A 23,088-nucleotide genomic window follows, 5' to 3' on the forward strand; every position below is an offset into this window, starting at 1 on the left:
GTAGGGAACTACAATTAGTTGTGAGATGGGCACTGAGCAATAAGTTGGCTCTTAATCTAGCAAAACCAAAAAGTATAGTATTTGGATTAATTTCAGACTCAAAGATAAACCAAAGCTAAATTTGTCTATACAGGGAGTGCCCGTAGAACAGGTTGAGGAAACAAACTTCTCGGAGTGACATTAGACTGTAGATTGAAGTGGTCAAAGCACATTGAAAGAACAGTTGCAGTTATGGGGAGAGGTCTTTCAGTCATCAAAAAGTGTGCTAAATTGATACCTAAGCAAAGTATTACTCACATTATTCAGACACTATTTATAATAACAACATTGTTAATAATAATAATTATGATGCTTTGATGCAGAGGGAGGAGTCATGGGTGGATCTGATGCCTATGATGATGAGTCACAGCTCAGGATGTGATTTCAGTGATGCAGTCGATGGGGGCGAAGTGATGGTGGAGACGTGGAGCTGAATGGAACTGAAGATGGACTGGAGGAGGCGGAGTCTGTGACAGAGCCGCGATGTCTCCAGGTCACTGTGCGTGTCCAACAGCAGTCGTGTCACTGCGACGATTTCACAAACAAACAGTTCAATGGCGGTGCAACATGGCGACATCCGCAAGCAAGGATCTGCTTCCTGTAAACGTCTAATTCTGAGGTGACGAGGACACGCCCACTCTGACTTTCACCGCCCACCAGTTCGCCCTGTGGTCATACAACCACAGGGCAGACTGGTGATGCACCCTGTGGCTGTACGACTCCGCCCACCAGTCCGCCCTGTGGTTGTATGACTCCGCCCACCAGTTCGCCCTGTGGTTGTATGACTCCGCCCACCAGTTCGCCCTGTGGTTGTACGACTCCGCCCACCAGTTCACCCTGTGGTTGTATGACTCCGCCCACCAGTCCGCCCTGTGGTTGTATGACTCCGCCCACCAGTCCGCCCTGTGGTTGTATGACTCCGCCCACCAGTCCACCCTGTGGTTGTATGACTCCGCCCACCAGTCCGCCCTGTGGTTGTACGACTCCGCCCACCAGTCCGCCCTGTGGTTGTATGACTCCGCCCACCAGTTCGCCCTGTGGTTGTACGACTCCGCCCACCAGTCCACCCTGTGGTTGTACGACTCCGCCCACCAGTCCGCCCTGTGGTTGTACGACTCCGCCCACCAGTCCACCCTGTGGTTGTATGACTCCGCCCACCAGTCCGCCCTGTGGTTGTATGACTCCGCCCACCAGTCCACCCTGTGGTTGTGTGACTCTTCCCACCAGCCCACCCTGTGGTTGTGTGACTCCGCCCACCAGACCTGCCAACCTTGTCGAAATATTTTGAGTACCACTTGTGTTGTGCGGCTTTTTTTCGCAGACTTTTGCAACTCCATTGCTTTGCATGCAGTAATTTCCCCATTCACTGGCTGGAAATCAGTTATAAAAAAACAATAAAACCTATATTTTTGATTACAATACCTTTAATAAAGAAAATATAGACATTTTGCACTCTGTAATTTCATTCTTTAACTATTTCTTAACATAAATATCCAAAACCATCAACAGAAAACCAAAAAATGCTATGTCCTTCTAAGCCATGTATATACTGTATCATGACAGCCTTTCAGTGGAACACAGAAACACTTTCAAAACATGAAAATGCTGTTAACAAACCAGGGTAAGTATATAGATGGTCCCTTTTGCAGCCATGCTCACCTTTCTTGTCACCAAAGCACTGATCATGTCAGTGCTCAGGGTTGCCCTGTATTGTGTCTTGTTTTTGGTGACAAGGCTGAAAATCCTCTCACAATCAGCATTGCTGTGGAAGATAACCAGTATCCCTAGCATGACTGCTGAAAGGTTGGAGAAGATCTCCTGTCCTCCTCTCTTCAAATGACCAATATCAACCCAGGCTTCATCGGTGCGCTTGCTGAGGATGCTGTCCTCAAAGCTGCTGGTTTGATACATTCGAAACTCGTCTTCCATTTGATCCACAGTGACCTCTTCAGGCAGAATAGAAGGAAAGTGGCTGATAAAGAACCGGAGAGAAGAGAATTTCACTGACTGCCTCTTGGTAATATCTGCCACAACAGCATGCATCAGCAGCTCATCCCCAAATGGAAATTTGGAAACCATGTAGTCAGCTGCAGATGAAAAGAACTTCCTCACATCTCTGAAGAATGGCTTAAGCTCTAGTTTACCCTGACTTTGGATAAAAGTCTGAGTGTCATGGCCAACTGAGAGCTCCTCATCAGGTAGCTGGTTTTCCCTTGCACTGTACAGTGTTGGCTTGATACCTCTACCAATTTCATCCATCATGGTGATCACATGCTCAGGCTTACAGAATGAAAGCAATACCTTTTGCAGTTGCAGCTCCAAAGTTGGAAGCAGTATATGTATGCATGGCTCCTCTTTTTGGAGTATTTGGTTGCTAATGTCAAAAATAGGTCTTGTTCTTTTCAAAAAGAGTGAATACACCTTTGACATTGGGTTGGTGAGGAACTGATATACTTTCTCAGGTTTTGTCAGATCTGTTCTCTCGTCTTTCTTGGTTCTTTCTGTTTTTTTTTTTTTTCATTTTCAGCTCTCTTTCCAATTTCATTTTGTTTGAAGATGAATTTGGTTAAATCAAATTCTGCAAGGTGTGCAGGAGCTTTTGATGCACTGCTAAGTGTAGCTTCAGGCTTCTGTGCAGGACCAGAAGGAGGTGTGGGCAGCTTTGGTGGGACAGAGGAGGAGACCTTGGGCTGCATTGTAGGCATGCTGGTGGAGGAGAGTGTTGCTTTAGGCTGATGAGTAAGACCAGATTGAGCCTTGAGCAACTTGGAGGAAGATGAGGGTCCTGTCTTCTTTTTCTTGCCTGCCTCCATCTCAAAGAAAAGAGTGAGATTGTCCCACTGTTGCAGTAGGCGGTTCACACACTGCCCCAGAGACAGCCATCTTGTGGAAGACATTTTGAGAATTTTCCTCACATCTGCATCACACATGATCTGTATGTCACGCAGACTTGACTTCCTCTTGCTGCTTTTGTCCAGATAATAATAAATTGTAACAAGGAAGTCTTCAATGTTCACATTGAGCTGCCTGGATGCCCTCTCTGCAGCGAGGTGTATCAGGTGGCAGGCACATCCAACTAGGTAGATGTGTGGACTCTGAGCCTTCAAAAAAGCTGCTACACCTTTCCCCAAGCCTTGCATGACTGTAGCATTGTCAGCTGCAAAGCTGACACAGTTTGACCATGGTATGCCTCTCTTCTTTAGTTCACTGTCAAGCAATTCAAATATTGCTCTCCCGGTAGACTCCCTTGATTCACAAATCTTGAGCAACATCACAGTTACCCTCCCAAGACTGGGATCAAAACTCCTCACCACAATGGGGTACATTTTTATGTCCTCCATATCTGTGCTCCCATCTGTAGCAAGGCTGTATTGGGACCACTTCATTATTTCTGTGATGTAGTCAGTATCATTCCTAGCCAATGTTTTTACAATGGCGGCTGTCTTTGTTCTGGCGCAGCCATATTGTTTGGCTATCTCACTGTCCGGAAACATCTTCCTGAATAGTGGTCCGGCATGGTCTGCAGCAGATAATGGCAAGTTATGTTCTACAATGAATGTGGTGAACATAGTTTCTGCCCGAATTGGTCTCAAATCACTCGCTTGATGGAAAAACGATTGAATTTTAGGGACAGCATCTGTACTGGCCACAATCTTTAAATGTTTTTTGCCCTCCACATGGCGTCGACAGTCTGCAAAACACACACACACACACTTGTTCATAGTTCTTATTTTGACTAGTTAAGTGATAGACATTTTTTACAATTTGACCTGACTCCAAAATATCATGTGCACTGCACTGGACATTTTAATATTGAACAGTAAAACTAAAAAGTTGCACTTGCTTTCATTATATAATATGTGTGCTTATACAAGCTGATAGCCACAAGTTAACTGCATTGAATTATTTCAATACTTATTTAATTAAAATTAATTAAAAAATATTTTAATATGTATTTAATTAAAATTGTAATAATTTATTTTGTATATTGCAATAGGTGTTTTTGTTTTCAAGAATGTAATAATTAAATTGACTTACAGCACATATGCACACATCACCGGGGCTAATTTATATATTACCTGTAGCTCCCTGGTGGCTTATGTCCACATCATAATTGCACACTGTGCAAAATGCATGATGAGGAACTTCAGAGGGTCGGAAGCATGGCCACTGTTCTTGATATTTACTCAAAAACTTCTGGGGGACATGGACCCTCTTCTTTTTGGCAGGTCTGCTGCCCTGTCCCTCCCTGTCTTTGTCTTCCTCTTCCTCATCTGCCATGATAGTGGCTACAAAAGATTTGTTGGCTACATGTTTAACTAGGGTGACCATATTCTGATTTCCAAAAAAGAGGACACTCGGCCCAGCCACGACATAGCCTACTTAAATGATACTCGCAGTTTACTCAAAGATGCCTTATCATTTTAATATATTTAAAATGTATATGTATGGATACAAAATTCAGTTATATTACAAAATAATATCTCTCAAAGACAGACATTCAGATAGGCCTCTAGAGGGGACACATACACACACTAGAGTGTGGCGATCCAAGCCCAACGGTACCCGACGGGTTGGGCCGGGTTTGGTCAAAAATGTAGCTAGAGCTACATTTTTGACCAAACCCAGCCTGACCCGTTATAGCTATATAAACTGTATTCGGGCTCAGGTCGGATTTGGTCAGCTTTCAGTGAAAATGTAGTGTAAAAATAAATAAAATTCTTTTGTCTGTCCTGTTTATTGCGTGGGCACTGTTATTTACGTGACAACACCTGAACATAACACACACACACACACACACTGGCTGTTTGTTTCTACCTCTCTCCTCGCCGGAAGTCTCGGACCTCCAGCCGCCCGCCTCCGCCTTGATTAAACGCTGAAAATAAAATAAAAGAGGGAGACAGGTTTTTCCTATTTTATCTTATTTTGTTTTATTTCTCCCTCTCCTCTCGCTAGAAGCCTCGGACCTCCCGCCTCCCGCTCCCGTCTCAAACACGGAGGTCTCCCTCTCAGCTGAGTACGCCCGGCCTGTTAAATAGCCTGTAACTGTAACAACTGTGACACAAACTCAGTGCTTTGGGCATTAAATAATGTCGGGCTCGGTTCGGGTTCGGCAGAAATATGCGGCCCGTGCCGCACTCTAACACACACACACACACACACGGAAAACTGGACATTATCATCAGTTTATAAAAACCCCCCCGGACGGGACGTGAAAAGTGGACATGTCCGGGCAAAAGAGGACGTTTGGTCAGCCTAGTTTAAACTGTATAAATAATCGCATTCCTCCTTATATACAGGCCTACTCTATCTGCAATGGATATATATATATAAAGGCTAAAATACACACACACACACACACACACACACACACAGTTTACCTTTTTAAGCGCTAACTGCAGCGAGTGGGGAACGGAGGAGGGAGAAGGAGGCAGAGGGCAGGAGGAGGCAGGGAGGAGGGGGACGGGGAGGTTACGCTATAGGTTCGGCAGACTCGTTGTTCTCCGCTTTTCTACGATTGGCTGAAACTGCTACACCACGCTGCTGCATCGTGTTGTCAGACATGAGTACCGCACGTGCACATTTGCCACAGAACTCACATGTCCGCAGCTTTTTGCGTAGTTTAGAGGGGCAAGCCGTACCAGCGTATTTAGATGTCAAATTGCGTACTTGCTACGCAAAATGCATACAGGTTGGCAGGTCTGCCAGTCCACCCTGTGGCTGTTTGACTCCACCCACCCTGTGGCTGTATGACTCCTCCCACCAGTCTACCCTGTGGTTGCATGACTCCGCCCACCAGTCTACCCTGTGGTTGTATGACTCCGCCCACCAGTCCACCCTGTGGTTGTGTGACTCCGCCCACCAGTCCACCCTGTGGCTGTATGACTCCGCCCACCAGTCCACTCTGTGGTTGTATGACTCCGCCCACCAGTCCAGTGTCTCTGACAGTCTCCATCCATGTCAGTGAAAACATGGATGCTTCACACACAGAAGATCTATACAATCAGCACAGTTTCAAGATTAGAGTCACCAATTCAGTATCTGACCAAATGTCTCCAATTCTGTTCCTGAGATATGACGTTAAAACATGATGATGTCACAGTCAAGCTGACCTTTGACCTTTTGACCTTCATTATTTTACCCTGTTAGACATTTGTGTCAAGTTTGGTCAGAATTAGTGAATGAATTCTTCAGTTATGGACAAAAACATGTTCTGTGAGGTCACACTGACCTTTGACCATCTGATCAGTTTATTCTTCAGTGGACGTTTGTGTGAAATTTAAAGAAACTCGCTCAAAGTGTTTGGACAGGCAGACAGAAGGACGGACGGACGGAAAGAGGGACAGGCAGACAACCAGAACACGTTATGCCTCTGGTGGCGGCGTTATAAACATGAGAGCGTGCGGAGCAGCAGGAAGGAAATGTGTGCGACACCTGAAACCACAGCGAGGTGAGACAACACACACCAGACAGGAAGTACTACCAAAACAAAAGTCCTTTATTTTCTGACAACGTAAACCATCACAGAGTGTTCAAATATATGTGTACATCTGTGTGTGTGTGTGTGTTTTTATGTGGGTTTGGTGAGCAGCTGACTGGAGAAGTCATACAGATCTTTGTTGACCTTCTTCAGGGTCTGAACTTCCTCTTCAAGCTCAGCAACTCGAACCTTCGTGTTCTCGCCGTCACCAAAGACAGACTGAAAAACAAGCATAACATGTTAAACTGGTTTCACTGGTCCCAGTCCGCCATGTTTCCTCACACTGAGTCATCAGGTGACCAAACACACGCACACACGTGTCTGACCTGAGTCACCTGACCACGTCTGACCTGAGTCACATGTCCATCAGGTGATACCCGATGGATGTGTGAAGCCCGGTCCCCTCTCACCTTGTCAGTCACAGCATTCATCAGAGAGTTCAGCCTATCAGCTTTCTGCAGGTAAGTCTCCTCCTCCTCCTGAAAACACAGGAAGAAGCTTTCAAAATAAGAATTTAGCCTTATTGGAGTTAGCATGTTAGCAGTTAGCCCAGTGCTTCCTGTCTGTTCAGGATGTCCCGCCCCCTCACACATATCTTGTGGCCTCCCAGGGGGCTCGACCCCAGGTTGAAAACCACTGAGCTAACTGATCGTTAACCAATCAGCTCCACAGTGGACGTATTGATTTATTGATTTATTGATGATTCTCTGAAGACAAGCGGTCTCTTCTACAGCTCAGCTTCCAGTTTACAAAATAAAGTGTCGATTGAACGTCATCATCACGCCTCCCGGCGTCACCTCCTGATGACTCACCTGTGTGTAGCGTCCAAGTCGGACACACACCTCTCCAGACTCTCCGCCCTCGGAGGCATGCAGGTGTCGGCTGAAGCGCGGCAGAGGGACGGCGGGCCGACTGTCGGGCAGGAACATGTTAGCCGGAGCTGCCATGATGACGGCGTTCGTCACTGGACCTGAACACACAGAAAGGAAGTGATGTCATTCAGGTAATAATTCAGTCTAGCACAGGAGTGCAGGTCAGACAAGAACATCAGCGTCGATCAATGAGCTGATCAAACTGTTAATTGATTATTGAGATGTCGGAGATGAGTCATTTCCTGTTGGAGCGACTTGGTGACCTGATCAATCCAACAAAACCTTCGACAGACTAATCGGCTGTCAGCTGACCTGTGACATCAGCTGAGTGAGGATGAGGGCAGAGTCTGAAGGCAGCGAGGATCAACCAGACAACACCCCCCACAGGACAGCCCAGTGTCTCAGTACGGTCCTGTCCTACAGCCCAGTGTCTCAGTACAGTCCTCTGTCCTACAGCCCAGTGTCTCAGTATAGTCCTGTTCTACACATAGAAACAGAATTGTTATTGATAATCGATCAGCTCTGATTAGTTTTAATGTTTGATCAGGTCTCTGTCAGGGTCTGAGACAAAGGGGTGGTGGGCGGGGCCTCGTCTCTGGACAGGTTAGGGTTCTGCATTGGACGGAGGGAAACAATCATCAGGGTTAGTTAAAATAAGCAAAGTGTCCCTTTAAAGACTCTGCATCTTCAGGTTTGATTGAAACGTTCTTCGTGCTGCAGCGAGATGTCGTTGGTATTCAGCCGACCGGTCCGTCCGACCGACCGCAGAGTAAACAAATAAACAACAATAAGATCTTCGCTCAGCGTCATCACAGCTGATCTCGCCCAGGTCACCTGACGAGTCCCGACGACACTCGACAGAGTTCAGACTAAAGCTGTGCAATTAATCGTCTGGTGATTGCGATTACGATTTTGAGGTCAAACAATTTCCAAATTCATGAAGTCAAGGGTAACGATGTTTGGTCACTGACACCTGAAGATGTTATTTTGTCTTGTACGGAGGCCGAGCACATGCAATACTATGTGACTACTTACACTCCTTATCTAATGATTTTTGGGGTTTTTTTTTCCACTGGGACTCATAGTAAAATTTTAAATGATATAATTTATTAGATGACTCGTAACGTTAGCAGTGGAGCAGATGCTGCTAACAGGAACATGTTCAGCATGTTGATAACCTGACGCGTGTCATGGTTGGATGAGATGGTGGTGTCTGTCCTGCAGGAACTTTTCACGGTGTCAATCCACTGTGACTAGTCTTTTAGCCACAGGTTGTTCTGGAAGAATTCGTGCTTTAAATGTCCACAGCTCGCCAACACAGGTTTTACAATTGAACGTATGTTGGAACATGAACGACCTGTGTGACATAAAGAAATGAACCTGCAGCTTCAGCAGCTCATCAGAAAGTCGCCAAAGACACAGACAGCTCGGAGCTCCGCCCTCAGTTAGTAAATCAGCAGCCAGCTGATGCGGTGACAAGCTCACGCGATGATATGGTGATGCTCTGCCAGACTCATTTCATGCCAACAATCACAGCAAGGGAACAGCATGTGGGAGTCGATTTCTTGCCGCTCACACAGACACAACCTCCGCAACACAGATGATTTTAGTCTGTGGACTCTCCCGGCGCCTGCAGCGTCAGCCTCCACCTGCTGCTGCGCCGGCCTCCGCCTGCTGCTGCGTCAGCCTCCGCCTGCAACGCCAGTCTCCGCCTGCTGTCACTCCAACTTCCTGTCTGGGGACTTTTCAAAGAAATTCCCTCACGGGACGTCGGTGGCTTAGTGGTAGAGCAGGTCCCCATATACAAGATATACAAGGCTGTTACCGCAGCGGCCCGGGTTCGGCTCCGGCCCGTGGCCCTTTGCTGCATGTCGTTCCCTCTCTCTCTCCCCCCTTCACGCTCATCTGTTCTATCGATTAAAGGCTTAAAAATGCCCCCAAAAATATCTTTAAAAAAAAAAAAAAGAAAGAAAAAAAAAAAGAAAAGAAAAATAAATTCTCTCAGATTTCCTCCAGCGTGATGGCAAGCCGCAGAGGAACATGAAAATTGCAGTAATGACTGAAGGAACCCCCGAAAAAACTCTCAAGGAGTACAGACACAAACACACTGAAGCAAAGACGAGTCCTTGAGTCCTGCAGGACGACACGTTCACAGGTTATTAATTCAACTTTATTTATTTGTAAAGATCAATATCACAGATCAATTTGTCTCAGAGGGGTAGGGTTTACAGAAGACCACATCCCTCTGTCCCTCTGTCCTCTGTCTCCTGTCTTCTGTCCCTCTGTGGTCTGATAAAATCTGTCAGCGCTGAGACAGAATCAAACACTGAGGTGTGACACGAGTGGTGACATCACAGATGGAACAAACAGTGAAACATCAGTAAAAACGCAGTGAATAAAAATTCGGACCAATTGGATGATAAATGGCTGGATGAATATTCAAAGTTCCTGAACACACCGCAGGCTTTATGATGGGGTTGTTTTCACATGTTTAAACGTGAAAATGTAGCGTTCCACAGGGAGGCTATTTGGGGCCGTCACTCTTCTCCACCTTCATCAGTGGTCTTCCTGTTCTTCGTCTTCTGACTTATTTAATTATTATTTAATTTACTGTGGTGCTTTCGAGTGTGTCAGATAAAAACAAAACTATAATTTCTAATTTATGGTTTGAAACGCCAAACTGTGAGGTGAAGCAGGAAGTTCGTGTGCAGCTGTGACACAGTGAACACACCACGCCATGAGACGAGGACACAAACAGGCTGAGGACACACCCCCTCCATTAACATCAGAGCGGGTCATTGAAACCACGCTCGCCACGACTGCACGCCACTCTTCTTTAAATATGAATTTATATGTTTCAGACTGCAGGCTGGACACTGAGACATGTCCTCTGATGTGTCCTCTCTCCTCTCTGATGTGTCCTCCTCCTAAATGTTGTGTCCTCCTCCTAAATGTTGTGTCAGGTCATTTCAGGTTGGGCTGATCACGTGGTTAAAAGGTTCTGTCTCGGACATGTCCAACATGTTGTAAATCAGAGAAATAAAACAGGTTCTGAGACAGATGGCGAAGGATTGGACCGTAAAGTCCGAGTCCACTTCCTGCTTGTTGTGGTTTTAGAAACGGGCCAATTATCTCCCACTCAATTACAAATATTGATTGTCTGCTTGGCTCCAGCTGCTGGAATCACACTAATGGTCCCAAAGTGGTCCAACATGGAGACATAACTCAGCCTGAGAGTGTCTGAGGCTCAAGAGCTGCCAGCACACTGCAGATACTCTGAGATCTGCAGCACTGTTTACACTGACGCGCCTGAACACACTGCCTGGATATATCTGAACACACCTGAACACATCACCTGCACATACCTGAACACATCACCTGGATATATCTCAACACACCTGAACACATCACCTGAACACATCACCTGGACATACCTTAACACACCTGGACACATCACGTGGATATATCTTAACACACCTGAACACATCACGTGGATATATCTTAGCACATCACCTGGATATATCTTAACACACCTGAACACATCACCTGGACATACCTGAACACATCACCTGGATATATCTTAACACACCTGAACACATCACCTGGATATATCTTAACACACCTGAACACATCACCTGGACATATCTTAACACACCTGAACACATCACCTGGACATACCTGAACACATCACCTGGATATATCTTAACACACCTGAACACATCACCTGGACATACCTTAACACACCTGGACACATCACGTGGATATATCTTAACACACCTGAACACATCACGTGGATATATCTTAACACATCACCTGGATATATCTTAACACACCTGAACACATCACCTGGATATATCTTAACACATCACGTGGATATATCTTAACACACCTGAACACATCACCTGGACATATCTTAACACACCTGAACACATCACCTGGACATACCTGAACACATCACCTGGATATATCTTAACACACCTGAACACATCACCTGGACATACCTGAACACATCACCTGGATATATCTTAACACACCTGAACACATCACCTGGACATACCTGAACACACCTGGACACATCACCTGGACATACCTGAACACATCACCTGGACATATCTTAACACATCACCTGGATATATCTTAACACACCTGAACACATCACCTGGACATACCTTAACACACCTGAACACATCACCTGGACATATCTTAACACACCTGAACACATCACCTGGACATACCTGAACACATCACCTGGATATATCTTAACACACCTGAACACATCACCTGGACATACCTGAACACATCACCTGGATATATCTTAACTCATCACCTGGATATATCTTAACACACCTGAACACATCACCTGGACATATCTTAACACACCTGAACACATCACCTGGATATATCTTAACACACCTGAACACATCACATGGATATATCTTAACACACCTGAACACATCACCTGGATATATTTTAACACACCTGAACACATCACCTGGACATATCTTAACACACCTGAACACATCACCTGGACATACCTGAACACATCACCTGGATATATCTTAACACACCTGAACACATCACCTGGACATACCTGAACACATCACCTGGATATATCTTAACACACCTGAACACATCACCTGGATATATCTTAACTCATCACCTGGATATATCTTAACACACCTGAACACATCACCTGGACATACCTGAACACATCACCTGGATATATCTTAACACATCACCTGGATATATCTTAACACACCTGAACACATCACCTGGACATACCTGAACACATCACCTGGATATATCTTAACTCATCACCTGGATATATCTTAACACACCTGAACACATCACCTGGACATACCTGAACACATCACCTGGACATACCTGAACACATCACCTGGATATATCTTAACACATCACCTGGACATATCTTAACACACCTGAACACATCACTTCGATATATCTGAACACATCAATCAGATCGAGAGTGTTTGAGGCTGAAGAGCTGCCAGCAAACTGCAGATACTCCGACAGAAAACACCCGTGTTGCCTTCAGGCGTCCTCGGTCAGGTTGTTTAAGGCAGTGTGTAGCATTCAAGTGTTCTCAGTGTGATTCAGCTGATGTCACAGCTGGTCGTAGAGTGAGGGGGCGGAGCTGTTCTGCTGTTGACGGACGTTTCTAAGTAACAACAGGGATTTTGACGCCTGAGTAGACAAAGACACCGCAGACATCAGAGCGCTGAACTGAACCACAGTCTGTTTCCACCCACACACACACACACACACACGATTTTCACTTAGTTTAAATTCTAACTTTCAGACAAACACGTTTTGTTCTGTAACATGTTAATTATTAATGTTTTAAAGAGACTTTAATGAACCTGAAACATTTTGTTATACTGATTGTCTCTGTGACATCACTGTGACGTTCTGTCTGTCTGAGGGTCTTTTACAGTCCTGAAGCTTTCAGTCATGTCACATGATCTTCATCAGCAGTGGTTCATCTGATGAGACGTGGTTGAGATGTCCAGAACAGAAGTCGGTAATGTTCCACCGTTTCAGTGATGTCACAGCTCTGTCTCTGTGGTGGTGTTCCATCCCCACACACTCAGGATGCGATTTAAAGGAACCGGTCGTGGTTCCTCCGGCGGTTTCCTGATGTGCAGACGAATGTGGAGCAGCTGAATCTGCTCAGCTGAGACGAATCGGTTTGAAGAGCTGCTGTCACGGAGGATGAAGTTTTTTCTTTTAACACTCAGTCTGGTTCTTTGTCTGGAAACGTGATGGAGGCGGGGGACAACCACGAGTCCATCCGTCCAGCCAGAGGAGGGATTATCATCTCGTGACAGTCCGTTTGAAGTGAGGACGCCGTCAGCTCAGAGAGGATTTGGTTAATTACAAAGTGCCAGTCATGATCACGGCGAGGCGTTTCTTCTTCATGTTCCTGTCGGCCGCAGCGGCATCAGTTATTATGAATGAGAAGGAAGTAAAAGCTCCTCAGAGACGGAGCTTCATTAATAAACCAGCTGCAGCAGAGACAAGGATGACATCTTCACATAGGTGACATCACCTGCTGATTAACATCAAGTCTGATTCAGCTTGATCTATACCTGATCAATACATCAATAATCATTCACTCATAGCTGAAGGAATCAGTCATGACTTTGTTTTTGGAATCAGACTGGTTACTGTTGTACAAGAGTGAAAAATGAATGAATGAATCACCATGGTAACTGAAGCTGATCAGCTGACCTGATCACAACCATTTTACATGGTATACATTAGCCTAGCGACAAGCAGAGATTTCCTCTGCTCATATGAAGCCAGGATAAATCCCTGAAGGATAAATCACACACATGACTTAAAATGCTTTTTTAGTGGAGGCTTTACTGTCTTCACAATTTATTGTTTCTTATCTGTGAAATACAAGTAAATACAAGCTTCGTTTCCACTGAGGGAAATGGTGTCAGCTTACAGAGACAGACAGGAGGTCTGCGTCACCACGTCGCTGAGCGTGATGGTGGGCATGTCCAACTTTCTGTCAACAACGGAGGTGTTTTGAAAACACCCCCATTTTCACAAGTAACTTAGCCTGTCCCCCTGCCACAGGAAATAATGGATTAATCCTGGAAAGCTGTTGATGTAGCACTTTTCTCCTTATGAAAGTAAGACGACGATTATTCGACTAATGAGAATTTGATCGGACGAGAGCATAGCGATCAAATAATCGACTAGTTGACCAGGAGACTACAGCCCTACTGATCGCATGATTCACACGCTGAACACATGATTCCCACACTGAACATGATTGGCATACTGAACACGATTCACAAGCTGAACACATGATTTGCACACTGATCATGATTCATATGATGATCACATGATTTACACACTGAACTCGATTCACACACTGAACATGATTCATATGATGATCACACGATTCACACACTGAACACATGGTTCACACGCTGAACATGATTGGCATACTGAACACGATTCACAAGCTGAACACATGATTTGCACACTGATCATGATTCATATGATGATCACATGATTTACACACTGAACACATGATTCACACGCTGAATACATGATTCACACGCTGATCACATGATTTACACACTGAACACGATTCGCACTCAACACGATTCACACGCGGAACACATGATTCACACGCTGATCACATGATTCAAAAGCTGAACACGATTCACACACTGAACACAATTCATATGATGATCACATGATTTACACACGATTCACACGCTGAACACAATTCATACACTTAACACGATTCCCACACTGATCACGATTCACACGCTGAACATGATTCACACACTGAACACGATTCCCACACTGATCACGGTTCATATGATGATCACATGATTCCCACACTGAACACATGATTCCCACACTGAACACATGATTCACACGCTGATCACATGATTCACAAGCTGAACATGATTGGCATACTGAACACGATTCACACACTGAACACGATTCACACGCTGATCACATGATTCACAAGCTGAACACATGACTCATGTACTGAACACTTTTCATGTGATGATCACATGATTTACACAGTGAACACATGATTCACACGCTGAACATGATTGACATACTGATCACATGATTTACAAGCTGAACACATGATTCACACGCTGAACACGATTCCCACACTGATCACGATTCATATGATGATCACATGATTCACACACTGATTACGATTCATATGATGATCACATGATTCACACACTGAAACGATTCATATGATGATCACGATTTACACACTGAACACATGATTCACACGCTGAACACGATTCACACACTGAACACATGATTGACACGCTGAACACATGATTCACACGCTGAACACGATTTACACACTGAACACATGATTCACACGCTGAACACGATTCACACACTGATCACGATTCATATGATGATCACATGATTCCCACACTGAACATATGATTCACACACTGAACACGATTCATATGATGATCACATGATTTACACACTGAACACGATTCACATGCTGAACATGATTGGCATGCTGAACACGATTCACACACTGAACACATGATTTACACACTGAACACATGATTCACACGCTGAACACATTTCATATGATGATCACATGATTTACACACTGAACACATGATTCCCACACTGAACATATGATTCACACACTGAACACGATTCATATGATGATCACATGATTTACACACTGAACACGATTCACATGCTGAACATGATTGGCATACTGAACACAAGATTCCCAAACCGATCACATGATTTACAGATTGAACACGATTCATATGATGATCACATGATTTACACACTGAACATATGATTCACACGCTGAACACATGATTCGCACGCTGATCACGAGTCACACATATATCACATGATTCGCACGCTGATCACGAGTCACACACTGAAAACATAATTCACACACTGAAAACACAATTCACACACTGCACACATGATTCACACACTATTCACGAGTCACACGCTGAACACATGATTCACGTTATTAAACACATGATTTCAACATAATGTAACAGTCTGTTTCAGTCAATCACCTGTGACCAGGAAACAGACATGAAACATTTCAGACAGATGTTGTCAGTTTTTAAGATAAGATAAGATAAGATGAGATAAGATAAGATACACCTTTATTGATCCCACAATTGAGAAATTCCAGTGTTACAGCAGTCAAGGGGAAAGAGTCAGATTAAAGATTTCAATATTTAAAAAACGTAAAAACAAACTAGGCATGCAAAAAGAGCACAAAAATAGAAGAAACAGCAACAAATAATAATAATAATAATAATAATAGTAATAATGAGCAGTGAATAAAAAGTGAGCAGTGGGTTAAAGTGAACATATTTAGTTCAAAGTGAATATTGTATGTGCAAATAAACAACAACATGGGGGACAGTTATGCTTATTATGGTGTCCATAAAGTGTCCATGGTGCAGTTTACTGTGAGCAGTGCTGGTTATAGTAACATCACGTTACTATAAAGTCTTTATGTGACATATTCAGAGGAGCTTCATCATCATCATCATGTGTAATAATTGTCATCAGACCGACAGAGTGATGGGTCAGTGAAGACAGATGAGCTGACCTTTGATCAGTTCATTTAAATTCAGTCAAATTATTATTATTGATAATTACTGATCGATCTTTGATCCTCTGAGACACAAGTTACCAACAATTAGTGACCCGTTTACCTGTTTATATGTCGCTTACCTATATGTTGTTGTTTACCTGTTCATATTTCGTTCACCTGTATGTTGTTGTGTACCTGTTTATGTTGTTGTGTACCTGTTTGTTATCTATCACGTGTGCAGCTGTGGAACGACGTCTGTCATGATGAATAAAGTTTTATTTTATCTTGACGGTCTGAACACCGTCTGATTGGTTGTTTTGATTTTGTTATTGTTGATGTCATGACAAGGGGGCGTGGCTTACCTTTGTGGGCGAGACACCGGATGCTCTGTTTGCTCTGAATGTCCCACAGTCGGACAGTTTCATCATGTGACCCGGAGAGGAGGAGCGTCCCGTCCATCGACACCGAGAGACACGTCACCAAGTTCCTGAGACACATTCAGACTGACATTAGACCAGACCAGACCAGACCTGACCAGATTAGATTAGATCAGATCAGATCAGATCAGACCAGATCAGATCAGATCAGATTAGACCAGATTAGACCAAACCAAACCAAACCAGACCAGACCAGATCTCTCAGAGTTTTAAAGAATCCAAAGTTTGGTGTTTGTTCAGATTTTTGTCTGACGGGGGCGGAGTCTGGTCTCTATTCTCTGACTGGAGAAAATATGAAGTCTGAGCTGAATAAATCAGAGTTTGGTTGGTTGTGAATCAATTAATGAATACAGATTCATCCTGTCACCACACTCACATTGAACCAGTTCACTGCTTCATCTTCACCTTAATGGAACAAAGTCGTTGATCAGGTCCACACCTGTCCTCGTCTCACCTGTGTCCTTTGAAGACCTGGTTCCCTTCGCTGTCGGACTGGAACGCTTTATCCTGACTGAGACTCTGCAGACGAAACACAAACACTTCAAACACCAAATGTTTACTGAGACAAACAGCAGCTCCTCAGTCAGAACTGGGAGCACTGGGAGAACTGAGAGCACCGGGAGGACTGGGAGAACTGGCAGCACTGGGAGAACTGGTAGAACTGGGAGCACTGGGAGCACTGGCAGGTCTGAGAGGTCCTGCTAGAACTAGGTTTTGTGAGTTCAGGATCTGACAGCAATGAAACACTTGTTACCCTGACGAAAGCAGAAGACAGGTCAGGTGGACATGTCTCTACATGGACAACAGTCTATGGGAACAACAAAGGGTTAAACTCTGCTGCCGCTGACTACAACACCCACAATCCTCTGAGTGAGGTCAGCCAATCAGAGGCTCTTTAAATACCTCTAAACTACAGGACATATGTTCCTTCAGCTCAGGGTGTGATTGGCTGTTGAGGCCACAGCAGCACCAGGAGCTCCTATTGGCTCTGTAAGGTGTCAATCCAAAGGGTCAGGAGCCGGCGCGTGTTCGGGGCGCAGCCATGATGGATCATATGTGATGTTGTGACAGGAAGCGGTAGCAGCTGGTGGAGTCGTGACTAAGAGACATCATAAGGAGCTGTGGTTCCGTGGAGAACAAATCACAGCTGTTTGTTTGTTGTTTGTTGACTTAACGTGACCGCCACAACCAGACCGTAAAACGAACTACACCACGGTCTCATGACTTAACTTCACCACCACAACCAGGTTGTAAACAAACTACACCACAGTCTCATGACTTAACTTCACCACCACAACCAGGCTGTAAACAAACTACACCACAGTCACATGACTTAACTTCACGGCCACAACCAGGCTGTAAACAAACTACACCACAGTCACATGACTTAACTTCACCGCCACAACCAGGCCATAAACAAACTACACCACGGTCACATGACTTCACGTCACCGCCACAACCAGGCTGTAAACAAACTACATCATGGTCACATGACTTAACTTCACCGCCACAACCAGGCCGTAAACAAACTACACCACGGTCACGACTTAACATCACCACCACAACCAGGCCGTAAACAAACTACACCACGGTCACATAACTTCACACCACCGCCACAACCAGGCCGTAAACAAACTACACCACGGTCACATGACTTAATTTCACCGCCACAACCAGGCTGTAAACAAACTACACCACGGTCACATGACTTCACATCACCGCCACAACCAGGCCGTAAACAAACTACACCACGGTCACATAACTTCACACCACCGCCACAACCAGGCCGTAAACAAACTACACCACGGTCACATGACTTAATTTCACTGCCACAACCATGCCGTAAACAAACGACACCACGGTCATGACTTCACATCACCGCCACAGCCAGGCTGTAAACAAACTACACCACGGTCACAAGACTTAACTTCACCGACCACAACCAGGCTGTAAACAAACTACACCACGGTCACATGACTTAACTTCACCGACCACAACCAGGCTGTAAACAAACTACACCACGGTCACATGACTTAACTTCACCGACCACAACCAGGCCGTAAACAAACTACACCACGGTCACATGACTTAACTTCACTGCCACAACCATGCCATAAACAAACTACACCACGGTCACGACTTCACGTCACTGCCACAGCCAGGCTGTAAACAAACTACACCACGGTCACATGACTTAACTTCACCGACCACAACCAGGCCGTAAACAAACTACACCACGGTCACATGAGTTAACGTCACCGCCACAACCAGGCTGTAAACAAAACTTCACCACGGTCACATAACCGTCCTCAGAGACTGAAGACAGGAAGGTGTGTTCAGGGACGGACGGGGGCTTTAAAATGTAAATTTGCTGTGACGAGAAACAACCGTGTCAAGAGGAGAAAAGAGACAGTGGAAATAAACACCACAGACACTTCTCCAGGATTTATCCTCATCCTAACATCATCTGTTACAGTTTTACTCCAGGATTTATCCGCGTCTTCATATCATCTTTTACAGTTTTACTCCAGGATTTACCCGCGTCCTCATATCTTTTACAGTTTTACTCCAGGGTTTATCCTCGTCCTAACATCATCTGTTACACTTTTACTCTAGGATTTATCCTTGCCCTAATATGATCTGTTACAGTTTATATTGTCGATAGTGCCGTAGGCTCGCTGCGAACAACACTCGACTCTGTAGCTCCTCTTAAAAAGAAGTTAACAAAGCAAAGAAAGTTCGCTCCTTGGTATAACTCTCAAACCTGTAAGTTAAACAAATATTGTGAAAATGTGAAAGGAATTGGAGATTAACCAAACTGGAAGAATCTCGTTTAATCTGGACAGACAGTCTCAAAACTTATAAGAGGGGCCTCCGCAATGCCAGAGCAAACTATTACTCAGCATTAATAGAAGACAATAAGAACAACCCCAGGTTTCTTTTCAGCACTGTAGCCAGGCTGACTAAGAGTCAGTCAGGATTTAGAGTGCATCATAGCACTGAGACAGCACTAGTTAAAATTACAAATGACCTTCTGATTGCTTCAGACAAAGGACTCATCTCTGTACTTGTTTAATTAGATCTTAGTGCGGCGTTTGACACAATTGACCATCAAATTCTGCTACAGAGACTGGATCACTTAATTGGCCTAAAAGGTTCTGCACTAAGCTGGTTTTTTCCCCGGGCACCTTCTCACCTTCTCTCTCTCTCTCTCTCGTATTCTATTACTGCATCTTGCTAACTCGGCCATTCTGGATGTCACTAACTCGGCTTCTTCTCCGGAGCCTTTGTGCTCCACTGTCTCTCAGATTAACTCATATCACAGCGGTGCCTGGACAGCGTGACGTGTGTGGTTGTGCTGCTGCCGTGGTCCTGCCAGATGCTTCCTGCTGCTGCTGCCATCATTAGTCATTAGTCATACTTCTACTGTTATTATACACATATGATTATTGTCACACATGTATACTGCCAAATATTAATACATACTTTCAACATATTGTACCACAGTAGCCAGAACTATAACTATAATATTATTACTTTCATTAATGTTGCTGTAAGCTACTGTCATTACCTGCATCTCTCTCTCTCGCTCTCTCTGTCTCTCTCTGTCTCTCTCTCTGTCTCTCTCTCTCTCTGTCTCTCTGTGTCATTGTGTCATGTGGATTACTGTTAATTTATCATGCTGATCTGTTCTGTACGACATCTATTGCACGTCTGTCCGTCCTGGAAGAGGGATCCCTCCTCAGTTGCTCTTCCTGAGGTTTCTACCGTTTTTTCACCGTTAAAGGGTTTTTTGGGGAGTTTTTCCTGATCAGCTGTGAGGGTCATAAGGACAGAGGGATGTCGTATGCTGTAAAGCCCTGTGAGGCAAATTGTGATTTGTGATATTGGGCTTTATAAATAAAATTGATTGATTGATTGATATTTCGGGAGCAGACAGAGCATCTCTGATTAACAAGCTCATTAACGTCTAAAAAAAACAAGGACAAACTGACACTGATGAACTCTTGAGTCTCTGTGTAAGGCTGGACTAAATGAAGGACCTGAGACACAGGAAGGGTTTAACTTGGTATAATGCAGGATGGTAGGATGTAGGACAATAGAATGTAGAATATCAGACAGTAGGATGTAGGATGGTAGGACAGAAGGATGTACGTTGGGAGGACAGTGAGATGTAGGACAGTAAAATGGTAGGACAGAAGGATGTAGGACAGAAGTATGGTGGGACAGTAGGATGTAGGAGGGTAGGACAGTAGGATGTAGGAAGGAGGACAGTAGGATGGTAGGACAGTAGGATGTAAGAAGGAGGACAGAAGGATGTAGGATGGTAGGACAGTAGGATGGTGGGACAGTAGGATGTAGGATGGTGGGACAGAAGGATGTAGGATATTAGGATGGTGGGACAGTAGGATGGTGGGACAGTAAGATGGTGGGACAGTAGGATGTAGGATGGTGGGACAGTAGGATGGTGGGACAGTAGAATGGTGGGACAGTAGGATGGTGGGACAGTAGGATGGTGGGACAGTAGGATGTAGGATGGTGGGACAGTAGGATGGTGGACAGTAGGATGTAGGATGGTGGGACAGAAGGATGTAGGATAGTAGGATGGTGGGACAGTAGTATGTAGGATGGTGGGACAGTAGGATGGTGGGACATTAGGATGGTGGGACATTAGGATGTAGGATGGTGGGACAGTAGGATGGTGGGACATTAGGATGTAGGACAGTCAGATGTAGAAGGGTCAGACAGAGGACATACAGTGAGGAGTGAGACCCACCTGGCTGCACAGAGACACCTGGAAAATGTTTCCATCGCTGCCTCCACAGAACAGGAAGTACTCGCAGGGGTCAAAGGTCACAGACATGATCTCCACGTCAAACAGGACGGACAGGAGCAGCTCACCTGAGGACAGCTCCCACACCTGGAAGGACAGATGGACACACACACACAGTATTTAAGGTAACTGGACCTAAAACGTGTCGTTGACCAAACGCGGGATGTCACAGACGCATCATGACCAACATTCAATCCGCACAAGTCACCTACACAGTGACATCACCACATGCTCCTGGTTCAAACCAGCTGGGTGGCAGCAGCTGATGCTCACCTGACGCACAGGTACGCCAGTCAGTGTCTGTACGGTCAGGTGACCTGTCTGATCCTCGTCAGCCTCAAAGTTCTTCTGTCATATGAAACTGTTTTTATTTACCCTGTGAACACGCAGACGTCAGCAGGAAGGGGAAGTGATGTCATCAATAATAAACATGTTGCTATTTACAGACTCTTTACTGCTAGGACAATCAGATCAGTAGGCGGCAGTAGCTCAGTCCATAGGGACTTGGGTTGGGAACCGGAAGGTCGCCTATTCGAGTCCCTGTCCGGACCAAATATGGAGCGTGGACTGGTGGCTGGAGAGGTGCCAGTTCACCTCCTTGAGCAAGGCACCGAACCCCCCAACTACTTGGGGTGCCTGACCAAAGGGCAGCCCCCTCACTCTGACATCTCTCCACTTTGTGCATGTATAGGTCCTGTTTGTGCATGTGTGTGTGTTTCAGACCTGTGTGTAACTGACAAGCAAGAGTGAAAACATTGAATTTCCCCTCAGGGGGATTAATAAAGGAAATAAACTTAAACTTATCACAGATCAATACATCAGACTGATGTGACGGAGAGGTGCACGTTAACAACACAAGCAAAATAAAAACAACAAACAGCCTCAGTTTGTCAGTCATCAGTCATTGATCAGTCATCAGTTACTGATCAGTAATCAGTTATTGATTAGTCATATTCACTTATTTTGTTGTCAGTCATGTTAGAAAAGGTTTGATCAAGCGATATTACTCTAACAAGAACAACTACTTAATCGGATTAGTTAGAATGATCCACAACAGTTGGTATGAGAAACTGACCTGTTTATTGTTAACAGGGTTAAATAAACAAACTTTAAACTTGAACATTAACATTAAATAAAAAATATAGCTGGTTTGCTTTGGCTGCTTTGGCCCCTTAATAAACAGAAAATAGATCAACACAAGAAATCTTTAAAATATCTAACACTGAAATTAAAATAGCAGCAAGACTCCACACACTTGTGCTTTGGCCCCCTAATAAATAAAAATAGATTAACACCACAAGACA

General features: G+C 44.7%; 1 protein-coding gene and 1 long non-coding RNA gene across 2 annotated transcripts in view; both read right to left on the bottom strand.

The window, feature by feature from the left end:
• Nucleotides 1-6,517: 6,517 nt before the first annotated feature.
• The window catches only part of wdr18 (WD repeat domain 18), a 30,482-nt gene continuing 13,911 nt past the window's right edge, over nt 6,518-23,088 (bottom strand). The window contains exons 5-10 of the mRNA XM_049587864.1: nt 21,728-21,871; nt 17,405-17,469; nt 16,876-17,000; nt 7,333-7,490; nt 6,931-6,999; nt 6,518-6,739 (exon numbers count right to left, since the gene is read on the bottom strand). Coding sequence (XP_049443821.1) covers nt 6,611-6,739; nt 6,931-6,999; nt 7,333-7,490; nt 16,876-17,000; nt 17,405-17,469; nt 21,728-21,871 — 690 coding nt within the window. The 3' untranslated portion in view covers nt 6,518-6,610. The remainder of the gene's footprint in view (nt 6,740-6,930; nt 7,000-7,332; nt 7,491-16,875; nt 17,001-17,404; nt 17,470-21,727; nt 21,872-23,088) is intronic.
• Nucleotides 7,504-12,651, bottom strand: LOC125895776 (uncharacterized). Its single transcript, XR_007450201.1, has 3 exons — nt 11,720-12,651; nt 11,562-11,673; nt 7,504-11,248 (listed from the first exon to the last, which is right to left on the bottom strand). It is a non-coding gene; the product is annotated as an uncharacterized LOC125895776 (long non-coding RNA).

This window comes from Epinephelus fuscoguttatus, linkage group LG10 (genome assembly GCF_011397635.1).
Source record: "Epinephelus fuscoguttatus linkage group LG10, E.fuscoguttatus.final_Chr_v1".
Taxonomy (NCBI): Eukaryota; Metazoa; Chordata; class Actinopteri; order Perciformes; family Serranidae; genus Epinephelus; species Epinephelus fuscoguttatus.